A 23,892-nucleotide genomic window follows, 5' to 3' on the forward strand; every position below is an offset into this window, starting at 1 on the left:
GGATGAACATGCACATCGTCACTTTTACCCTCAAGTGTTTCAGCCCCGCATTGTGAACAAATTGGTCTCAAGTGCTTCGTGTTTGACGACATTCTTTGCAGCCACTGTTATCCCAAAGCAACCAAAAGATAAAAACATTCATAAAACACAGGGAGGAGGTTCGACTCCAAGGTGCCGTCTGAAAACACCTCTGACCACACCTGGTACTAACGTCTCCTCCAGGGTGACCCAGGCAGACGTGGAGGTGTCGATACTCAGGCCGCATTCAAAGGGGTGGAGGAGCCACATTCCTGTTGGACCACCTACACCGGCACGTTTCCACCAGGAACTTTCCTCTTTTTATTTTCAATGTGCTGCCATATGAATGAAAGGGCCATAACATTTGTTGTGCAAACACACTTTTAACATCAGCATCTTTCTGTAGTTTTTATGTAGAAGCCTCGCTCCACTGTCTGTTTCCTTGAATGACTTGCTGCTATCAGTTGTGTGTTTTGCCTTTAAGTGATATTTTAGACTGGAACTACTACGCTGAGAAGACAATTCAACTTGGCAGAGTTACACCTAGAAACACCGTCAGACGTTAACATCTGCAGCTGGAATACTTTCAGCGGCGTTTACAGAACAGACGGAGGACATCAGGACAGAATAGGAACCGTCTCCCTCTCCAGCAGCGGCTCAGATGTCACCGCAGGTTGTAAAATGAGACTTTCAGAGAGGATTACCAAACACACAAAGGTATTAAACTAAGAAGCAGTTCTTCAAACCACTGAACAATAAGGACACAAAGGCTGTGTTCAAAACCGCCTACTACATACTTCCATACTGCATACTCATCGATCAGACAGTATGCAGAGCGTTTACCCACAATGCATTTCGCTCCTGCCCGAGCCAAAATCAGCCGTCCTGAAGCTGATTTCTCTTAAAGGAGAATTCCGGCATTTTTACAAACATATCCCATCTGTTGGAGACCCAGGAAAGTTGGCCAAAGGGAAAAATGCGAGACATTTTCATGCCCGCTGCGCAAAGTTGTCCGATTGCGCTGATTTCCATGAAAGCGGGCTCTATCGGGCAAGCTGTTAACCTATTCTGAGGCTCTTAACGTGTATCAAAATACTTTTTACCGAATTGGCCGTGGTGTCAGTAGCAATACAATTCAACCCAGGGGCTAACCATACCATTAGCTAGCACAGACATGATACATTTTGAGATTTCAAAAACAGCGCACCTACCTCTCTCAGCTTCCGTGTTCCACAGGCGTGCGCACAAATTAATCGATCGCCGAAGTCATACACTATAGTATATATAGTATTCCAAAATTGTCTTTTTGTCCACCAAAAACGACCCTCGGGAACCGAACTACACATTGCCATGTTTGTTATTGTTTCCTATCGAACAGCTGACTCGTTTCAACACCCATATTCGCCGTGATGTCATGACGTGTCACATGACTGCTGGAAGGAGCGCACCTTCGCCCATTATTCAGCTGCGGGAGATAAGAACCCTCGGGATTTTATTGGAAGCAATTTAGAGATGGATAGTTCGTCAGGTTCTGATGTTGGAGTGGAAGAGTTTGACGAGTTTGATGGTCGGGGTTATCTTTTTGAACCAGAATACACTGATGAAGAGTTGTTGGCACAAGATGCAGCGAGGATGGCTCAAACCGATGATCCAGATACGGGAGCTGCTGCTAGGTCACGCATTGGGGAGACATGGTGGTGCAGATGTGGACATTGTATTGCACTGACCACAGAGGAAGACAGTACTTTGGAATACTATAGTGTATGACTTCGGCGATCGATTAGTTTGTGCGCACGCCTGTGGAACACGGAAGCTGAGAAAGGTAAGTGCGCTGTTTTTGAAATCTCAAAATGTATCATGTCTGTGCTAGCTAATGGTATGGTTAGCCCCTGGGTTGAATTGTATTGCTACTGACACCACGGCCAATTCGGTAAAAAGTATTTTGATACACGTTAAGAGCCTCAGGAAAGGTTAACAGCTTGCCCGATAGAGCCCGCTTTCATGGAAATCAGCACAATCGGACAACTTTGCGCAGCGGGCATGAAAATTTCTCGCGTTTTTCCCTTTGGCAAACTTTCCTTGGTCTCCAACAGATGGGATATGTTTGTAAAAATGCCGGAATTCTCCTTTAAGCTCTAAACTCTGTAAACTTTAGCAACATTTGAAACATTTTCAGGTGAGAAAGTAGTCGTTTAGATCTCCAACGTGATGAAAACCTGACAAAATACCTGCTGTTTACAATTTTGTTCTCACAATTTCGGCGCTACTAATGCTAGCCGCAGTGAGCAACGCACTTCCGGTTATTTTCACAAAATAAAATACCCGTTGCCTTTTATCATAGGGAAAGCCCTTACGATACAATTGGTGCTTTTGTTTTGAAAACAGGATGTGAACCTACCCTCGTTGTAGCTAGCTTGAAACTGCCTTTTTGACAGGAAATGACGATCGGCGACGTCACGTTACGTTGCATCTTGGGTAGTTTGAGTATGAGTAGTAACCTCATGATGCATACCCAACATTTCAGAGAATCTAGTATGCATCCGGGAACTTCTCGCTTACTCAAACTCGCATACTAACTCAAAATGTTAGTATGAGTAGTAGGAGAAGTATGCGGTTTGGAACACGGCCAGAGTCCCAAATCAAACATGAAGAGTCGAAAGCTTCGTGCACAAACTGCAGAGCAACGAATTTCCACATCATTTTACTTTGGAAAGAACTGAAATCTTCCTTTAAACCTAAAGGAGCTAAAGGAAACCATTAGTTTTAACGGATGGAAAATGTTGTTCCGGAGAGAGGTGCCCAGAAAGTTTGGATGGTCGTGGTTTTGGCAGTTTTTGCGAGCACAGTGGAAAATGTTTAATAAGTAAATAAAAAGGGGAAGACTGGGACTAACTTTAACAGCGTCACTTTAATGATTCGGGTCTTTTCACGGTAAGTCGAATGAAAGCCGGCGTTACCTTTGTCATCGCCGCCGTCTCCGAACAGGTCGGCTGAACTGATGGAGGTGCTGCCCGACATGCTCTCCAGCCTGGTTTTTGCTTCATACTGAGAAACAGAGCAGAGTCAGCAGCAGGAAAACACAGTTTCACAGACGACTCATCGACCCGGCTGAAGGCGATGAGGGCTCCTCACCTCGGCGCTGCTCTCCCGACCAAAGAACATGTCCGAGGAGATGGCCTTGGCGTTGGCGAACTTCTGCCTGGCCTCGCTGGACTCTGACACTGGAGCCGACACCTCCGCTTTCCTCCTGCTGGGGAGCCTGGATTTTAAGCACAACTAGAGGTGAGAAAAGCCCAAAGACTTTGGCTGTGTTCCAAACCGCATACTTCTCCTACTTCTCATACTAACTTTTTGAGTTTGAGTAAGCGAGAAGTTCCCGGATGCATACTAGATTCTCTGAAATGTTGGTTATGCATCATGAGGTTACTACTCATACTCAAACTACCCAAGATGCAACATAACGTGACGTTGCAGATCTTCATTTCCTGTCAAAACGGCAGTTTCAAGCTAGCTACAACGAGGGTAGGTTCACTTCCTGTTTTCAAAACAAAAGCACCAATTGTATCGTAATGGCTTTCCCTATGATAAAAGGCAACGGGTATTTTATTTTGTGAAAATAACCGGAAGTGCGTTGCTCACTGCGGCTAGCTTTAGTAGCGCCGAATTCGTGGAAACAAAATTGTAAACAGCCGGTATTTTGTCAGGTTTTCAACACGTTGGGGATCTAAACGACTACTTTCTCACCTGAAAATGTTTCAAATGTTGCTAAAGTTTACAGAGTTTAGAGCTTAAGAGAAATCAGCTTCAGGCCGGCTGATTTCGGCTCGGGCAGGAGCGAAATGCATTGTGGGTAAACGCTCTGCATACTGTCTGATCGATGAGTATGCAGAATGGAAGTATGTAGTATGCGGTTTCGAACACAGCCTCTGATATAATGAGTGTGTGTGTGTGTGCAGATACCTCTCTCCGATTGGCTGAATACTAGAGATGGTGACCTCCTCTTTGGGGTCCTCTTTCTCCAGAGTCCAGGATGTGGTGAAAGAAGCGGTCCCCCCCTCGGTGTCCCACCGGGATCCGAAGGTGTCGCCCACCGTGAACGGGTTGTCCTTATATCTGGAACACAGAGCACAGAGGATGAGGAGGCGGCTCTGCTTCATATCCTGAGCTTGAGTGCGAGGTGTGAGGTGTACTTTGGGGGTCCGGAGGTGAAGCCAGGCTCATCGAACATGTCCAGTTTGGAGCGAGAGGACGACTTGGCTCCGACGGGCGTTTCCTGCTCGATCACCTGCATCTCTGACATCACCGAGTGCGACACGGCACTGAAACGAGAAACAGCGGGCCGCATTTACACACCTGCTGAGGGTTAGCGGTTAGCCGCCTGGTCCCAGGCCGGCAGCAGACCCTCACCTCCTGTTGCCGAAGCCCATGCCCAGCCTGTCGGCCTGCTCCTTCTTCTTGCCTTTCAGGTTCTGGAGCTTCTTTTCCTCCATTTTCCGGTCGATCTCCAGCTCCTTGTAGGCCAAACGCATCGACGTCACACTGCAACAGCCGACAGCGAAGCGACGTCAGTGTCACAGACTCTTTATCAGAAGCATAATAACCGACATGATGATCTTTGTGCTAACATAAGCGGGAATGTTCCCGGTCCTTACATGGATTCCTCGGCCTGCTTCTTGGACTCGGCCGCCTGCTCCTCTCTCAGCTTCTCGGCCACTTGTGCTTGCTTCTCCACCTCCGAGAAACTCTTGCTGCTCACCTTCTGGGCACCGAGGCCTTTCTTTGCTCCGAGCTGCACCAACGTGGACGGATTAGTTCCAGTCAGTTACAAACAGAGACGTTAAAGGGACAGTTCGCCTCTTTTGACATGAAGCGGTATGACATCCCATATCAGCAACATCATTTCTGAACATCTTCTTACCCCCTGCTGCGTCCTGTGAGCAGAGTTCCAGCCTCGTTTTGGTGTTGATGAAGGTAGTCCGGCTAGTTGGCTGGGGTTTAAAAAATAAAGCGTTTTGCTTCTCAAAACAATATGCGTTCAACAGAATAATACATTTGCATCACAAAATCGTTCTCCAGGAAAAAGTCAGACCTCACAATCGCTTGGCCCTATTTTCTCTCCCTTCGTATCACTGCCTGCTGCCGCCTGCCGACAGCCGCACCTGTTACGGTGTTTGCTGCTCGGTCTGCACAGCAGGCAGTGATACGAAGGGAGAGAAAATAGTGCCAAGCGATTGTGAGGTCTGACTTTTGTCTATGCATGAAATCTGCACGATATCTATACAAATAAATTTGATTTGATTTTTCCTGGAGAACGACTTTGTGATGCAAATGTATTACTCTGTTGAACGCATATTGTTTTGAGAAGCAAAACGCTTTATTTTCTAAATCCCAGCCAACTAGCTGGACTACCTTCATCAACACCAAAACGAGGCTGGAACTCTGCTCACAGGACGCAGCAGGGGGTAAGAAGATGTTCATAAATGATGTTGCTGATATGGGATGTCATACAGCTTCATGTCAAAAGAGGCGAACTATCCCTTTAATCAGCAGCTTCGGCGGACTCACCCCTTTTCTGGCAGCTGTGGGCTTCTTCTTCCCAATGATGGAGGGCTTGACGTCTGCAACACAAGTGGCACAAGTTCCTTTAATGTTAAATCAAAGCAGGAAAAAAACACCCGCTCAGAGACACCAGGTAATGTTGGAAAAAGCTCTTTTTAAGGTTAATTCTCAAACAGCAACGAACAAATCACTGAAGGCCGAAAGCAGGATGCTCAGTTAGGGACACGTATGCACATCTGGACCATGTGAAAACTAAAACAGAGCATACAAACAGCTAGAATTATACCTATTTAAGGAAACTATTCATCTTTCAGTGACGCCCGACTGCCATTATTGGAATTCTTTGATGCTATTTTTCAGATGTTACTTTGTGAGTTTTGCTTGCACAATGTTGCTGTGCTGCATCTGAAACGCTGCGGGCACAAACACTCATTCAGCCCCCGATTAGGCAGGTATGCAAGACATCCTCACGAAGACCGGAGTCTTTATTTGGCTTTACTTTGCCCGGAGGCGTCTTTGTGAGCGACAGGTGCACACCTGGAACAGCGCACGCCCGTCGCAGCCTCCGCCGGCAGCTGTTTCCAGTGCGTAAGGAGCGGAGAGGCGAGGACGGGCGGCGGCTGAAGGAGCGCCAGGCACGCAGCACAGCCATGCATCCGAGCCACAAGGCTGCCCACGCTTTCACCTTTAGGCGTCCATCCTTCTTGGGACGCCAAACGCATGGAGTCCTCTACAGGACCGGACCGTCACCCAACACGAGCATAATCCAAACACAGAAGGAAGTGACTTAACATGAGAAAAACATCCTTTTTCCAACAGATCCGAATCTAAAGCAGCTGATGCTCCTATAATCGTGTTAAACAGATGTTTAAAGACCAAATAATCCTGTTAAACATCCGTTTAAAGACTAAATAATCGTGTTAAACAGATGTTTAAAGACCAAATAATCCTGTTAAACATCTGTTTAAAGACTAAATAATCGTGTTAAACATGTTTAAAGACTAAATAATCCTATTAAACCTCTAAATAATCGTGTTAAACATCCGTTTAAACACTAAATCCTGTTAAACATCTGTTTAAAGACTAAATAATCGTGTTAAACATCTGTTTAAAGACTAAATAATCCTGTTAAACATCCATTTAAAGACTAAATAATCGTGTTAAACCTCTAAATAATCGTGTTAAACATCCGTTTAAACACCAACTCCTGTTAAACATCCGTTTAAACACTAAATCCTGTTAAACATCTGTTTAAAGACTAAATAATCGTGTTAAACATGTTTAAAGACTAAATAATCCTGTTAAACATCCGTTTTAAGACATAACCGACGGCGGGTTCTTTCTGTTTGATATCAAAGTACATCTTTAGATCCTGGACACCAAAACGCATTGAAAACAGGCATATTTTGGATTTGAACAGAATCCCCTCAGGCTCTAACCTAAATCCCTTCTGCTGATACATTATAACCTACAAACGCAATTCTATTTGTGTGAAAACTCTTTCAAATAACGTCAGTATGGTATAAAAGTTCAAACTAATCCTATCAGACGCTCTTCTGTAAGAGCAGAGCTGTCGATGATAAAAAAAAACAAAACATGCTCGTGTCGTCTTTGGGCCGATAATCGCGACCCTGGACTTGCGTGCAGTGAAATGCTGGCATGTAGATAATGAGGGTGAGATATATGGAGGCAGAAACAGAAAGACAGAGACTTTCGGGCCATTCTGAGGGTACAAAGACACAGAATTATCTCATGAGGGAGGAGGAAGATGCTTCGGCCTCTGCTCTGAGGCTGAATGGAGCCGACTGACTCACCCATGGAGGCTTTGGGGGATGTGCTCAGACCATCGATGCTGGGTCCTTCCTCTGGCTCTAAACACAACCGGACAGAAACACACAGAATCTGTCACATCTGAAGCGTTGGGCTCCCGTTTATCTGGTCAGATAACTCAGAGCTTTGACTAAAGCGTCGGTCTTTTCCCAACTTTCCTAACTTTCAGGTGAACCTGCATGGATCGAGTCGGGGGATTTAACTGGTTTGTCAGAATACTCTCCTCAGACACACATGTCTACTTCTCGGTGAAAGGTGAAACTCTTTGAAACGAGCGGAAGCTTTGTTCTACTCACGGCTGTCGTCCTGGCTTTTCACCATCAGGTCTGTCAGCTGCGGAGTGACGGCGGCTCCGTTCAGCTCCGGCTCGGACGGCGACGCCATGTTCCAGTCGTTAGCAGGCTGCAGGGAAGAAGCAAGAACAGTTCTTTATAATATGAGCGAAGCCATAAAACAACCATGAAACTGCTTCCTCTTCTTGTTTTGTATTTAAGGCCTCGGCAGCTTTAAATAAATTAAATTAGAAGAGACTCCAAAGTGGAAACTCCCACAGAGTTAATGGTGGAAACACACACAGTCGGGGAGCCAAAGTCTCAAAAGCTCAATAAAATGGGTTGAACCTGACATGGTCTGTCATACTTTTTTATTTGTGTTTTTTTATGTTCACTTTGACCCTAAGAAGCAATAATCAGAGGGTCTGCTTTGCCGGAAACATGGCGAAAAAAAATTGTGGTCTTTTGATAGAAAATGTTGGGAAATTACAATTTTCCACAAATCCTCAGTGGGTTGGGTAAGCTGTCAATAAATGCATTCCAGATGCACAGAACACACGTGGAGACAACATCCAATGAAATTATAACCCTTAAAAATACATTTCTACATGATTTTGACTCAATTTAATGCAAAGAAATCAGGCGTTTTTTTTCACTTTTTTCCCAATATTTTCATTTTTACTTCATTGGCAATCAATGATTCCCCCAAATTATGACATCAGCCAACATGCCATTTTGTTCACTAAACAGTATACTCATTCCACAGAAAAAAATTATAAAAAAATCCAACCAAAATCATTGGATCTGTGATGATTTCACTGCTAGGCTTAGTTGGCGATCAACAGGCTCAGAAGCTCAATAGAATTTTAGCCTATTCTCAAAATTCTGAAAGACATCGGCTGTGTTCGAAACCGCATACTTCTCCTGCTACTCATACTGACTTTTTTTTCCCCGGATGCATACTAGATTCGCCGAAATGTTGGGTATGCATCATGAGGTTACTACTCATACTCAAACTACCCAAGATGCAACGTAACGTGACGTCGCCGATCGTCATTTCCTGTCAAAACGGCAGTTTCAAGCTAGCTACAACGAGGGTAGGTTCACTTCCTGTTTTCAAAACAAAAGCACCAATTGTATGGTAATGGCTTTCCCTATGATAAAAGGCAACGGGTATTTTATTTTGTGAAAATAACCAGAAGTACGTTGCTCGCTGCGGCTAGCTTTAGTAGCGCCGAATTCGTGGGAACAAAATTGTAAACAGCCGGTATTTTGTCAGGTTTTCAACACGTTGGGGATCTAAACGACTACTTTCTCACCTGGAAATGTTTCAAATGTTGCTCAAGTTTACAGAGTTTAGAGCTTAAGAGAAATCAGCTTCAGGCCGGCTGATTTCGGCTCGGGCAGGAGCGAGATGCATTGTGGGTAAACGCTCTGCATACTGTCTGATCGATGAGTATGCAGAATGGAAGTATGTAGTATGTGGTTTCGAACACAGCCATAGTGGATATTTTAGCATCATGGCACACTTACACACATGATCTTAGTCATTTTAATAAGTTTGAAACAACCAACAGGAAAGGCTTCACATGCAAGAGAAAGGTGTCGTTTGAAGACTGAAAGCAGCGTAGGAGATCTGAGCACCAGGTTACATCCACCTCAGGGAAAGAAACCGTTTGACCTTCAGCACAGAAGTCAAACATCAAACTAGATGTTGGGAATAAATGGGGCTCAGACGGAGGTGGGCGGGTGATTATATATACACACGAGTGTGTGACAGCAGCTCAAAGAGCGCCACCATAAAACCGGCACCTGCCGTGGTATGTTGACCAACTTCAATCCAGCAGCAGAGAGGAGCTGCAACAAAGATCTGTTGAGCAACAAGCGCCTCGGGAAAATGCCAGAGAGCCTCCTCACACGCTCACGCTGCACTTTATGCATAACAAAGTTACGGTAACCGTGGGGCACAAGTCAAATCAGAAAAAGGGAAAGAATTCTGACACTTATTTAGACTTTTACTTTATCACAGACAGGGTGAATCACAGGGTATCAGGCCTGGAACATATTCCACCTTCTGACATGGAGGAAACCAAGTGATGGAGAGTTTCAGCTGTTATTTTGTCCCTTTCTGACCACCGTCCACAGTACAGGGGGGGGTGGTGGTTGCTTCCCCTGTTGGGGACAGGCCCGTCCACACTGTGGACTCCCCTTTAAAGCTTAAACATCTGCACATCTGTCACCGCTACGGGCTTATTCTCAGATTGTGTTTGGAGAAAATGCTTCTCAACATCGGGGGAAACGGAGCCGAGTTAAAGAACCCGTTCATGATGAAACGGTGAAGGGAGTCCCTGGAACCACCTGCCCTGCTCTTACGAGGCAGCCGCATCCTCGGGCAGCTCTACAAGCTTTCACACCTTGGATTCCTGTGACAAACATGTTGGGAACAACCCACAGGTGAACTCCATGACCTATTAATAAACGCAGAAAAACGGGCAGGTGGGTGTGCGACTCGCAGGTGACCTCCATGACTCTCGTATGAACTTTGCAACCTGAACGACCTGAACATCCCAGCTGCAGCCGACAGGCCTGAAATAGACGGTCTTTTGGATGAGAGGCGAAGAACCAAGACAAAGAAAGCCCACATGCCTTTATTCAAACTCTGAGGGTGAGCTATACCAGCATGACTGATCCTGAAACATCCCATAGTTAAGCTGCTATAGGCCTAGACTGCAGGGGGGCCTCATCTGTCACACCTTTCCTCACTTTACTCTCTTTATGTATATGTGATGTTATTGTGGTCATTAACTCGTGTTTCCCTGTTCCAACAGATATCCTTTGAATGGTGTTACAGTGCCGCCGCGGCCGCGCCCCCCCCCCCCCTTCTGTCCTCTCAAACCCCAGCTGGTGGAGGCGGATGGCCACCCTTCCTGAGTCTGGTTCTGCCAGAGGTTTCTTCCTGTTCAAAGGGAGTCGTTTCTCTCCACAGTCGCCTCAGGCACGCTCAGGACGGGAGATTGGACCGAAAAACAAAAAGTTTTCAGTGCAATCTGTTGGTTTTCTTAGCCAGGAAATTGTTTTTGAATTGGCTCTATATGAACGAATTGGATTATTTTATGAATTATGATTATTATTAATTAATTGAATTCCAATTGGCTTGAATTGGACTTACTATCTAAGTGCCTTGAGATGACATTTGTTGTATTTGGCGCTATATAAATAAAAATGAATTGAATTGAATTGACTGAGCGATTGATCCAACTGTGAAGCTTCAAAATCATTTTGAGTTTTTCTCCATCAGTAAACACAACATTCAGGCAGCGACTGACACGGAAACACCGGGAAGCTTTAACGGACCTAAAGGTGCCTTCTGTAGGTCTTTATTAGGGCTGGGCAACGATTAAAATGTTTAATCGAATTAATCACATGTATACGTAGAATCCAAAAATGCAATCAAAAGAAGAATGAGATCCTTCCCCAAGTGGAGAAATTCAAGTATCTCGGGGTCTTGTTCACGAGTGAGGGACGAATGCAGCGGGAGGTTGACAGGCGGATCGGTGCGGCGTCTGCAGTGATGCGGGCTCTCAGTGTTTCCCACAGAATTTTTGGAAACTATGGGGGGGAGGGGGGTAAATTCATGCGGCGTAAATTTGTGCGACTGCAGATTTGATTCTATTTGATTGATTTGCACACATTCATTCAAATATATATAAAAAAATACACAAAACCCAACAAATTTTTTTAAAAAAAAGGAATGTGTGCTGGAGATGTCAGAAACCCTTGTGGGCTTATAAGGAAACCTCATCTTTTCATTAAAACCCAATGATAACAATTGGAATAGAAAATATTTACAGGTTAAAACTAAACTTCATGAAAAATATGAATGGATCATATACAGTGAGGACTTATGCCTTTTTGAGAAACTTGAAAAGGTTTTCCTTGATAACAAAGGGTGTGGGAAGTACACAATGAGTTCAGGAACACACCAGAAGTGGTTTGGTTTTGATATCTTTAAAAACAAGAGAGCTATTACAAAATAAAAATCTAAAATGGAATTAACTATGCACACTGAGTAAATGTTCTACCTAAAATGATTTTTCTGGAAACTAAAAGACTGTGAAGGCTTTATAGTGAGTTCACAAACCCATCAGAAGTAGTTTGGTGTTAATTGGTTGAATATCCAGTGAGAACAAAAAAAGGCGTTGCACTTTTGCGACGGTCCCTAAGCGCTCCGGCTGCCGTAGTTCACTTAGAAGTATATTCGGCGCGGTTACTCTGATCTTTCGCCAGACTTGCTTACTTTGGTGAGTTGATAAAGCCTGTGGTATGTTAGTCTTAGTTTTCTGTAAATATTAATACCATCCTGAGGCTAATTGGTGCGGTTTTCGTGACGCTATTACAATTACAAAGCTGGAAAATAGGCGAATGTCGAATATAAAACCAACTTCACCCCGCTCCGCCTAGTCGGGACGGTTGAACCACACATGCGGGACGGATGAAACACCTTATTTTAAACAGAAACTATTGAGCTTGCTATTTTTTTAAGCAACATACTAGTGTACTCGTCATTGCTCAAATTTCACATTATTTCTCATAATATAAATAGGTCAAAAAAATATGTTTGTCAACGAAATGACGGTGATTACAGCTGATCTTTATGCACGCGCACCCACTAATCTATAACGTGTGTCAATCGCCCCGACAGCGACTAATAACACATAAACCTTTTTTTTGCCACTAAACTTCAAAACTGACATTGCACACTTTAGGACATGTTTAATTAGTAATTCACCTGTTGTATAGTCATATTGGTTGGTTTGAGGAAATGGCTGTGTTTCAAAAAAAAAAAAAAAAGAAAGAAAAGAATAATAAAATCGGCCAATGTATGGGAAACACTGGGGCTCTGCACCGGCCCGTCGTGGTGAAGAAGGAGCTGAGCCAGAAGGCCAAGCTCTCGATTTACCGGTCAGTCTGTGTTCCTACCCTCACCTATGGTCACGAGCTGTGGGTAGTGACCGAAAGAACGAGATCACCAATACAAGCGGCCGAAATGAGTTTCCTCCGCAGGGTGTCTGGGCTCTCCCTTAGAGATAGGGTGAGAAGCTCGGTCATCCGGGAGAGGCTCGGAGTAGAACCGCTGCTCCTCCGCATCCAGAGGAGTCAGATGAGGTGGCTCGGGCATCTGGTTAGGATGCCTCCTGGACGCCTCCCCGGTGAGGTGTTAGTCCCCGGAATCCAAAAGTAGCGTATAGCTTTTAGCATTTAGCTTTATTTTAAATGTGCTGCCATATGAATGAAAGGGCCATAACATTTGTTGTGCAAACACACTTTTAACATCAGCATCTTTCTGTAGTTTTTATGTAGAAGCCTCGCTCCACTGTCTGTTTCCTTGAATGACTTGCTGCTATCAGTTGTGTGTTTTGCCTTTAAGTGATATTTTAGACTGGAACTACTACGCTGAGAAGACAATTCAACTTAGCAGAGTTTACAGATGACTCTGGTTCTGTCGACTCCGCGGTAACCAAAAAACAGATGGAGGGGAAAGTTCAGCCATCATACAGGCTGCAGAGCTGCCTGCTTGTCACTCACAGCAAGAAGAGGTGCGGCGGGGGGGGGGGGACGGACTTTCTCTCTGACGAGACGTCGCATAAACAAAAAATATAAAAATAAAAAAAACGCACGTACCGCAGGGACGGTATGACAGAAAGTTTTAGTTGTTTTGAAACCTTGACTTTTTCATACCGTGGTATACCTTGAAACCGCTAACCGGCCCATGCCTAGCTGTGACATTCTCATAACCGGTGTAGAAAAACACCCAAACGCTGGAAATGTTCTCAATTTTTTTCTTTCAAATCTGTTATTTTATGAAATTCCGTTTTTATTCAGCCTGCAGAGAAAACAAACCTGTGTGAGTTCTGCAAAGAAGTCGGCCTCTTTCTTCTCCGGAGCAGCTGGAGTTCCTCCGGCAGAGGAGTCGATCCACAGCTGCAGTGAGGACAGAAACAGACACATTCACAGTCCGGCCTTTATTTAACATTAGATACTGTTGGTTTCACACACCCGGTGTATTCTGAACTGTCTGAGACACTGATAATCCCTTCAAAAGTCTTACATAACGTGCCAAAGGTCCTTATTTACTGTTTGACTGAGTGATCGGTGCATCTGTGAGGTACAAACCGAGTCACACAGCCAGAACAATGAGGCAGAACTACTCCTCCTGTCAGTTAGAATAAGGACACAGCAGCCGGGAAGAAATCGCTTCATCTGAAAGCTCTGATAGTTCAAAAATGATTTGATCGAGTTAAAAACAACTCATTTGAAATGTTTGTGTTAATCAATATGAACAAATCACGAGGATCTGAGCGAGGCCACGTCACCGTGGACACGTTGGACCGAATGTTCCAGGATGATGTAAGAGGTCATTAGGCCCGAGTTCTTTATCTTTTTAGCTTTAAAATGAGCGCCAGTTGGATGTCACATAACTTAGGAACTAACTTGGGTTTAAAGAAGCCTAAATTAAACTTTTATCTTGACTCAAATACTCCACAAAGTCCACAAAGTTTCAGATTTCTCAACACAGTCAGTGGGAGCCGGCTGCTCCGAATGATTTACACTCCTTCATATCATCATTATTTTGCACTGAATGCCACTCACGTCTGTTCCATATTTGGACAGCGCAGCATTGGCCAGCTGCCGGATCTTCTCTCTGTACATCTGGGCCGCACGACTGTTATACTTGGCGTTGGTGTCGTTGGTCGAGCATCCGTGCTGACGGAAGAAGGCCGTCTGCCGGCGGAGGGAGAAACCGTTGTGGCATCGAGTCAGAAACCAAATGGAAATAATACCCAGAACGCGTCTTGTTCAGGTAAAAGATCAGAAATCCTGACTTCACTTTAGAAAGTCTGGATTTCAAACCTCTGATGACTTAACTCACCGCATTGGCGTTGCCTCCAACCTGCATACATCTGAGCTGAAACCAGTTCCAGTTGGAGTCTAACTCGGTGGATCTGAGGGAGAGGAGAGAAACACGTTGGGGGTTAACACCAATATTCACCTGGAAAAATAGGAAAATATGCAGGTTATTTGTCTGATTTTAACACCTTACTCCCTAACAGGCACAAGGTCTCCATCACAGCACCTGCTGATGGGCTTTTTAACCAACTGGCCAGAGTCTGTGAGGTCGGGCTCCACCGTTCCTCCCGTCTGTCTCTTAGTACTGGAGCCCCACAAGGCTGCGTCTTGAGCCCTTTCCTGTATTGCCTCTATTCATGCTACTGCTGGCCTACCCACAACCCCAACGTCATCATCATATCCACAGATGGCACAACACCGGTGGGCCTGATCAGCGAACAGGTTCAGAGGCTGACCCCAAACACCAGGAAACAAAAGAAATGATTGTGCACTTCAGGAAAAAGAAGGATGATCATTGCCTGCCTCTGGATGCAAATGGGAAGACTGTGGAGAGGGTGTCTTACATGGACACAAAACACAAACTGCCTGGCCAGAAACAGCATCTACACTTCATGACAGCTCTCAGGAAGCTCAGCCTGTCACAACATCTGCTCTGTTCAGAACAGAGATACTCAATGTGCGGCTCCTCAAGCTTTAATTGGCGCACTCGCATAGTAGCTTATAACAATATGGGAACAATAACAATAATTTTTTTCAAATAACACACAGCGAATACTGCACAGTATTAAGTATTTTTATTAAGTATTACTTAAGGCTTAATGGTGTTTCCTAAAAGGGGTTCTGTTAAACCTGGCAACGCAGCGCGCTTAAACCACCGTCACACTTCACCGCAGAGCACGCTAGCTCCTTTAGCCAGCGTGAGATGGAGGCACAATGGATCGGTTTTTAATTAAAAAAGGGCAAAAACCAGCACAAAAACCATGCTCATCCTGAATGTCTCACTATGATTACAACAACAAACTACAAATACAACATGAAGAAAGAGCTCTGCGGCTGATAAAAGGCCCTGCAGAGAGGCATCAACGCCGCGCAGAAAGTAACAAACCAGCCTGCCTGCCTCGGAAGGCATCTTCACCTCGCACCGTCTCCAAAAAGCACCAAGCGTCCTGCAGGACTTATCCCTACCAACCAATCACATTTAACTTCTGCCGCCACTAAAAGCAACAACCAACAGAAAAAAATCCAGCTTCGCCAACAGTTCTGGCCATACTGACCAGGAGCTACAATCACCCTGTGCCTTAAATCTGGTCCTATTTAAAATCAGAATCAGAAAAGATCTTATTGCCAAGTAATTTTCACATCACAAGGAATTTAGCCTGGTCTGTTTGGTGCAATAAAACAAAAAATATAATAATATTAAATAAATGTAAATCTATTTTATTTATAAAGCCCTTTACAGACAATCCTTACGATGTACCAAAGTGCTTTAAATCAGGTAATTAATAAAGAGAAGAATAAGTAAAAACAAATAAAAACAATAAAAGAACAGTGAAAGCAATAAAATACAACAAAATCAAACTAGAAATGCACTCAGAGAGTGCAGACCTCCGCCAATGAAGCTTTGTTTTATAAGCGCTTTTTTTATTATCCACCCATATATTGTAGTGAATGGTCTGAAACGATTAACGTCGTAATCCACCACGTCCGAGAGAAAGCGATGCGTCTGCTTAAACTTGCGCATAGATTCAGCCGGCTCGTGTTCCTATTGAAAAGGTTTACAAAGTTAAGATGCTATCTTTCAGATGCGACTTGTCAGAAACGGCAAAAGCCTGGTTTATAGTTGGTAATGCAAGACGCAAAGCAAGCTGCAAGAAGAAACGCAAGCCCTTGCGCGGTTGCGTCACCTCAATTTTCTAAACTGCACGCAAGAGACGCAAGCCTAGGGGTGGGCGATATGTATCGTTTGCGAAATTATCGTGAATGTTGTTTTGACGATGAGTAATTTTGCAATATCGATTTTTTCAATCGCCAAAAACCAATAAAGTGCGCCGCCAGTGGTCCTCTGCCCTTACCACAGTGCCACGCCACGCCCTGCTTTGAACACTCTAATTTTTTCAAAGTAAACGCTTCGGACCCCGCGGGACACTCATCTAAGAGCATGGAGGGGGCGCCGAGAGGCCGGGGCTGGGACAGACGGCAGCTCGCCTCGCGGCGGTCCGTCAGCTCGATCCCGAGATCCAACAACGAGCTTTTTAACTGCAGCAACTTTAAGATACGCTATTGGAGCTGGAATTACCGCGGCTGCTGGCACCAGACTTGCCCTTCAATTGATCCCCGTTAAAGGATTTAAAGTGTCCTGTGTTGTTATTTTTCGTCACTATCTCCCCGAGTCGGGAGTGGGTAATTTGCGCGCCTGCTGCCTTCCTTGGATGTGGTAGCCGTTTCTCAGGCTCCCTCTCCAGAGGGAGAAGTAGCCTGAGAAACGGCTCGAGGTTATCAGTCACCAAAGCGGCCGCGGCACCCCGAGAGGCACCCCGTATGGGTTTTTGGTCTGATAAATGCACGCATCCCCGAAGGTCAGCGCTCGTTTTGCATGTATTCGCTCTAGAATTTCCACAGTTATCCAAGTAACGGTAGAGCGATCAAAGGAACCATAACTGATTTAATGAGCCATTCGCAGTTTCACTGTAGCCTACCGGCCGTGTGTGCTTAGACTTGCATGCTTGTGTTCATTTTATTGTGATCTTAATGCAAGTTTTAATTTTTTTTTTAAATATCGTCAAAATATCTTTATCGTGAAAATCCTAAAAAATATCGAGATATTTTTTTTTGCCCATATCGCCCACCCCAACGCAAGCCTACTACTTGCAAACGGCATACTCATCGATCTGACAGTATGCAGAGCGTTTACACACAGTGCACTTCACTCCTGCCCGAGCCGAAATCAGCCAGCCTGAAAAGCTGATTTCGCTTAAGCTATAAACTCTGTAAATATATAACTTTAGCAACATTTGAAACATTTTCAGGCGAGAAAGTAGTCTTTTAGACCCCCAAGGTGTTGAAAATCTGACAAAATACCGGCTGTTTACAAGAAGTAGAAGCATGAATCCACTCGAAGAGCTCCTGGCGGTGAATTTCCTTTCATCGTAGTAGGCTTGTCATTGAAAAAACCCGCTACTCCACCTACTGTCCTGGCGGTGAATCGCCACGCAGCACACGCAAGCGCCGACAAAGCTAAATGAAGCATAAACCTCTCGAGCCATTAACACAAGTGCAAGACCCAAGCGCAAGGGCAATTAAAAGAAGTATAACTCAGCCTAAAGACGGCTTCCATTTGTGTTTACCTTCCCTCCTGCGCAGTTAGTGTAAGCTTTCCCCCTGCACACCCCCTCCTACCCCTCCCTCAACGACAACAAAACAACCAAGCCAAGCCACCTTGTGGCAGGTCGCAAGATTGCAGCGAACAGACGAACATCCAGACGAACCAACAGACAAACTCGGGCGATCACATAACCTCCTTGGCGGAGGTAATAAGATAAAATAAGATAAAAGTGTCATCATACTACTGGGTATTAAAAGCAATCCTAAATAAGCAGGTTTTTAGCCTAGATCTGAAGAGGCCCAGGTCAGAAATATACTTATAAAATGGCAAATAAATTACAAAATAATAAAAATATATCTACAAAGTATTAGTAAAATAAAGAGCTGAGGGCAGAAGAGTGCCTTAATGTAATTTATTTAAAAAAAAGAAAAGAAAAGGGAATTTAACCTTCTTATACAACTAACACCCAACAATGAACCACAACCTGTAATCAAAATGAAACTATTCAGCATGTTACATAGATGCCACTTCACTCTGAACTCCTGAGTATGTGACATTCCTCATACTTAATCTGAACCAGCTCATTAGACTGTCAAAGAACAAGAAGTGATAATAATAAAATTTGACAGCTCCGATCCGTTGTTGAAGCTCACCTGATGAAGCTGAGATGGACTCCCAGGGAGCGGTGGATGCCGGAGCAGTCGATGCACAGGAACACGCCGTGCGAAATGCTGGCCCAGCTCGGGTTCTTGGCAGCACAGTCAAAACAAGCCTGCGGGGAAACGGCACATTGACCTACTTTTACCGGGGCAACATGAATGAGACGGCTTAATACTTGCTAATATGGGATGTCATACAGCTTCATATCAAAAGAGGCGAACTATCCCTTTAAGTTGAGGTGTAAAACCATCTTTATGCATTTGAGAACAGCACAGTTTCACAAGACATTGACCGGAATATCGTCAGTTTAATTTATCAGATAAAACTTACAATCTTAATCACAGTTAGAAAACTTTAATGCTCAGTGGGGTCACATGGCACTGAAAGGATCGGATTATTGGCTAAATTACAATCAGACTGAGTTATTAAGTGCATGTAGACACCTTAATCTGACTATAAATTGGATCGGATTCAGACCCCGAGATAACTGGGTTGAAAGTCACTCTAAACCTGCTTGTAGACGCTGAAGCACGTGGTGAATCAGAATTTGCGTTCTGCGCATGCTCCAGATGTTTTCCCGGGGTCGTGACCCGGAAGTCAAAGGAGACGATATTCCTGTTGTTGTCGCCGTCAGAAAGAAACAAACAACGCGATGGAGAACGCTCCGTTGGGCATCGAGTTTGTGCAACAAGCAGCTCATCACAGACCAAATGTAGAGGGACGTAGCTTCATCTGGCTCTGCGTTCTCCATCTTTCTCCAATGCCTGAGTTTGTTGTTGTTGTTGGTGGTGAAGAGGTCAACAGGAAGTGGCTCTATTAGCAACAGCTGGAATGGGTACAGCGCCACCTATCATACCGGGGTATGACACGCTTTGTGCCTCTGATCCCATTCATTCACCGCCATATATCCAAGGAGAATTACCCTTGCTCAGCTCATTCTTATTGTAATTTAGCCAATAATCTGATCCTTTCAGGGTCATGTGACCCCACTGAGTGTTGTGCAAATGTACACAGAGTCCTGGATGATTTCAGCTTTAAGCCTTGTTTGTGTTCAGTTCAGTGAATTCTACTGTAGCTCTGAATCTAATTTATGAATCTCAATTTTTACTATAAAACAAAGGAAGAAAGTCCAGCGTTTACACCGCCGAACTGCCTTTGACAGGTCGTCAGTGGCTCACAGCCTGATGAGTCAGAGTATTACAGCAAGTCGTTCCTCTGATATTCTTTCCCACATTTTCTGTTTCTCTACACTACATTACACATGTATCTAATGAAAGCAAGAGTGTGAAACCAGAAGGCTTCCTTTCCTTAAGAACGGCTTCTTGACAGCCACCCTTCCATGGAGCCCATTTCTGATGAGGCTTGGGCCAACAGCAGATGGATCAGCTGAAGGTCCAGATGCATCTCTCAGCTCCTGTGTCAGGTCTTTGCTGGATGTTTTCCTCTTTCTTAAGGACATCACTTTCAGATCCTGTTCATCTGCTGGAGATAGTTCTTTAGGCCTGACACTTCTTCTTCTGTCCTCCACTTGTCCAGTTTCCTCAAATGTTTTAAGGACACACTGCACACCATGCTGAGATATGCCAAGTTTTCAGCTAACAGCTCTTTGGGAATCACCTTGTTGCTGCAGAAATCCTGTTTTCTGTCTGTCACACTGTGTTATCTTTGCTGTTTTTCACACATGCAGCTAAAGAAATGGGAACAAATGACGTGTCTCTGTGACAGGCTGCTGGGAACAAAGTGCCTAAAGATCCAGTTTAAAATGGTTTCTTTGCTAAGTTGTCTGTTGTGTGTGGACACAACACTGGTTCATCCCTTGAGTTAGGAGCCTTTTTCCTGCCTGAATGGTTCACAGGTCAGAGTTAAGTGGCTTAATGAAGAATAAACACATTCCTCTGAAAATGGTCAGGTACAAGGACTGGAAATGAGTGAAAAAGCAGAAAATGTCCAAAGAGAAACTCTGAAAGACCTTCAGAAAGCTGGAGAACTGTTGCTCAAGATCATTTAAAAAGATTACAGGAGAGTCTGACTGCTTGGAAGGAAAATATAAAGGCAATTGAGGGAAAATGGTAAAACATGTTTTTAATTTAACCAGTTTGGTAAAATATGTCCAATCAAATGCTGACAATGTGGTTCTAAGAGGTTACCTGTGGCTATTATACGACAGAAAATGCTAATACTAGCTAACAACATTTGGATCATCAATTTAATTTCATGAATGTTAGCGATGCTTTATCTGCTTTGTGTGCCTTATCCTGGATATATTCATGGTTCGATGCGATTAGCTAAATCTTTCAACTTCAATTTCCCGAAAGCGGCATAGCTAACAGGTTAGCTTCCTCGTCAAACACGAACGTTTACGTGGCCTTTATGCTTTACAGCTGTACCGGCGGCTAGCAGTCGTTAGCTCGGGTTAGCTGAGTGACCGTGGAGCCGGGCCGAGCTCGGTGCCAACGGGAAGCAAACTGCCCGAACCGAACTCATACGGTGACACAAAAACAGAGACAGCCTCGCATTCGGTTACCTTGTTTGTAGCAATAGATCGTAGTCGTTTGAAAATGGTAAGGATTTCGGTCTTATTTGGTTCCGAAGCCATCTTGCCACTCTGACAATTTCCATAAGCTGACGTCACTACGGCAAGTCGTGTGGGCCGAATTTTACAAAAGCGAGAGTTCTTGTTTACGGAAAACTCCACAGTGAAACATAAACCTGACTTTACAGGGAAATAAATAAATAAATAAATAAATAAATAAATAAATAAATAAATAAATAAATAAATAACTTACTTACTTACTTACTTACTTACTTACTTACTTTCTCAGCTGACACAACACTCCATAATTTCTAACTAACAAAGAAAATCCAATTAAGTGTTATTGCATGCACTTAAAATGCAGAAAAAATTCCGTGTGTATGCATGACAATAAATCGGATCTTAATCTTGATCTTAACTGGCTGACGCCTTTGTTCACCCAACTAATCAGCATCAAATCCATGATAGGACGCAGATTAAGTGTGTTGCTTTAGTGCATTTGAAGATTGTTGTTCTTAATTAAAACTGATTGTTGGAGCTATTTATTCCTTATCTTCATTACTTTGAATTTTGTTCAAATTTATTCTTGGTTTACTTTATATTTTGGGGGGTTATTTACAGAGGTTTTTTGTAGGTTAATAATTGTTTGTTTTTTGTTTCTTTGTTAGACAGAAAGAACTGTGGGTCCATTTCCTATAGGTAGAGGGACTGGTATAGGGCCAGTATGGATTGGGGTGGGGTCTATGTTTTTTTTGTTTTTTTTTACCAGAGCAGGAGAAGCAGCAGAGGACAAAGAAAAGTTTGATCTGTGTTATTTGCTTGCCAGCTGGATAAATAAACCGTCAAACGCAATCTTCAAGTTTTGGACATTGGACTTCTTTTGCCTACGTACGAAACCCAACCCCAGTTCATTAGTGGCTCGTTTGAACTTTTAGGATGTTTGGTTTGACAAACAATCGCCACTACACTGAGGATAAAATTTGGATACATTTACTAATGAACTCTCGTCTAAATCAGATCATGTTGAACATCCTCCTTTCTCCATATCAAGCCTAAAAAAGTTATGTAACTTTATTCTGTAAAAATGTTCTTTTATATTTCCAAATGAATTACCTTATATGGTTGTGCCACTACGGCAGCACCATCCCCGAATAACACGGCCCTGTTCCGGACGTACTGTGTCTCTCTTTGCAAAGCCCAAGTAATGCCTGGAATAAGACACCAAATTAAGATGAGTTGAAGAGGAGACGTCTAGGATGCAGAGCATGAGTAAAATGGAGGAAAAGTAGGAGGAAGTTTAAACCATTTCATCCCTTCATCATCATTGGAAGAGTGAGATCACCGGCAGATGAAATGGACGAGCTTGGAGACACAGCAGGAACATCTCTGAGTTTCTGTCCATGTTGTGTCCTGACAGAGTTCACCTGAGTTACCTGCTGCCGCTGTGTGCGACATCATCAGCTAAGTTTTGGAGTTTTGACATGAAGCTGTATGACATCCAGCCTCGTTTTGGTGTTGCTGAAGGTAGTTGGCTGGGGTTTAAAAAAAAAGCATTTTGCTTCTCAAAACAATATGCGTTCAAAAGAGTAATACATTTTTACACCACTCTGGGCTATGCCAGAGCTATAGAGTAACCACTCTGGGCTATGCCTGGCTTGTTGTTGCTAGGTTGGTTGCTAAGCGGTGATAGCGGGAAAACAGCTGACGAGGTGACCGGTCTTTTGTTCACTGGCTCGGAGTCATCATGTCTGACTCGGGCAGGAAAAGAAAACCACCAGGACAGGTTGGATAGCATTAGCATTAAATAAATATGCCAGCAGTTTGTCTCCGTCAATGACCGGCGTCGCCATGCATTTGGCTCATTCATACAAGATTTGGCTAGTTAATAGGCTCAAAGCTACAAACTTAATAGTTTTTCAGGAAAAAGTGAGCCGTGGAAACGTTTTTTTCATGTGACAGTTTATGTCTTTATTTTTAATAAATGTTTGCTGGACCTTAATCTTTTGACTACTGGTGTTGTATTTGTGTGGGAACTGTGCAGAGCTAATAAATGCCTGTTGGTAATGCTAAGCAGTTATCCGCCTACATTTTTCAAAAATTGTACATTTCCACTTTTATTTTTCACACTTATCTTTGCAGTGTGCACTTTCAAAACGTCATCAGTTAATATTTTATGCAAAATGCACCAAACTCATCAACTTACAGATGCTGAAATTTCAAAAACACATGTAATAATAAAACATCTTACTGTGGCAATGTCTGCCTGGGCCTGTGATGATGTTGAAGTCACCAGAAACTTGAGTGACTTGCATAAAAAAAATCAGAGGGCTGTGAATCAGATGGGATTTGCCATTTTTCACCCCAGAATTGGTTAAAATGCAGGAAATTGCATCTAAGAAATACCAAATTTTCGGGGGGAGGACCCCCAGACCCCCCACACAAATGAGGTGTCCCTCAACCTTAGGTGGTGGTGGAATGGCAAATTATGTCCCCACCAATGTCAACACCATTATTACGCCCTTGTCTTGTTCTGTCAGCTGTGAAACCTTCATGTGGTTCTACAGAGCTGTGTTAGGTAAACGTGGCTCAAACTCAAGACAAAATGGAACCAACCAGATAAACAGTCTCTCGTTGCATATCTATTTTTCTCAGTCTGTTTTAATTGTTTTCAGCTTGAAGGTGTCACCAATATTTGCATATTCTTTGAAACATGCAGCATGAATGGTTATACGTCACTCCAGATCTGGTTAAACCTGTTGTAAAGATTCAAAGGGAACCGCCTCCTCATA

General features: G+C 43.9%; 1 protein-coding gene across 2 annotated transcripts in view; it reads right to left on the reverse strand.

The window, feature by feature from the left end:
• The window catches only part of arfgap2 (ADP-ribosylation factor GTPase activating protein 2), a 23,718-nt gene extending 2,522 nt beyond the window's left edge, over nt 1-21,196 (reverse strand). Inside the window, exons 1-15 of one of the 2 annotated variants that reach the window (XM_075467414.1) lie at nt 21,095-21,196; nt 18,564-18,682; nt 14,611-14,683; nt 14,331-14,462; nt 13,581-13,661; nt 7,704-7,809; nt 7,392-7,448; nt 6,263-6,307; nt 5,584-5,636; nt 4,671-4,807; nt 4,426-4,557; nt 4,209-4,337; nt 3,979-4,131; nt 3,151-3,277; nt 2,976-3,063 (exon numbers count right to left, since the gene is read on the reverse strand). In XM_075467414.1, coding sequence (XP_075323529.1) covers nt 2,976-3,063; nt 3,151-3,277; nt 3,979-4,131; nt 4,209-4,337; nt 4,426-4,557; nt 4,671-4,807; nt 5,584-5,636; nt 6,263-6,307; nt 7,392-7,448; nt 7,704-7,809; nt 13,581-13,661; nt 14,331-14,462; nt 14,611-14,683; nt 18,564-18,682; nt 21,095-21,166 — 1,504 coding nt within the window. In that variant the 5' untranslated portion in view covers nt 21,167-21,196. The remainder of the gene's footprint in view (nt 1-2,975; nt 3,064-3,150; nt 3,278-3,978; nt 4,132-4,208; nt 4,338-4,425; nt 4,558-4,670; nt 4,808-5,583; nt 5,637-6,262; nt 6,308-7,391; nt 7,449-7,703; nt 7,810-13,580; nt 13,662-14,330; nt 14,463-14,610; nt 14,684-18,563; nt 18,683-21,094) is intronic. The other variant, XM_075467423.1, reaches the window with a different exon arrangement.
• Between the last annotated feature and the right edge of the window lie 2,696 nt (nt 21,197-23,892).

Source organism: Odontesthes bonariensis, chromosome 1 (assembly GCF_027942865.1).
Source record: "Odontesthes bonariensis isolate fOdoBon6 chromosome 1, fOdoBon6.hap1, whole genome shotgun sequence".
In the NCBI taxonomy this organism is placed as follows: domain Eukaryota; kingdom Metazoa; phylum Chordata; class Actinopteri; order Atheriniformes; family Atherinopsidae; genus Odontesthes; species Odontesthes bonariensis.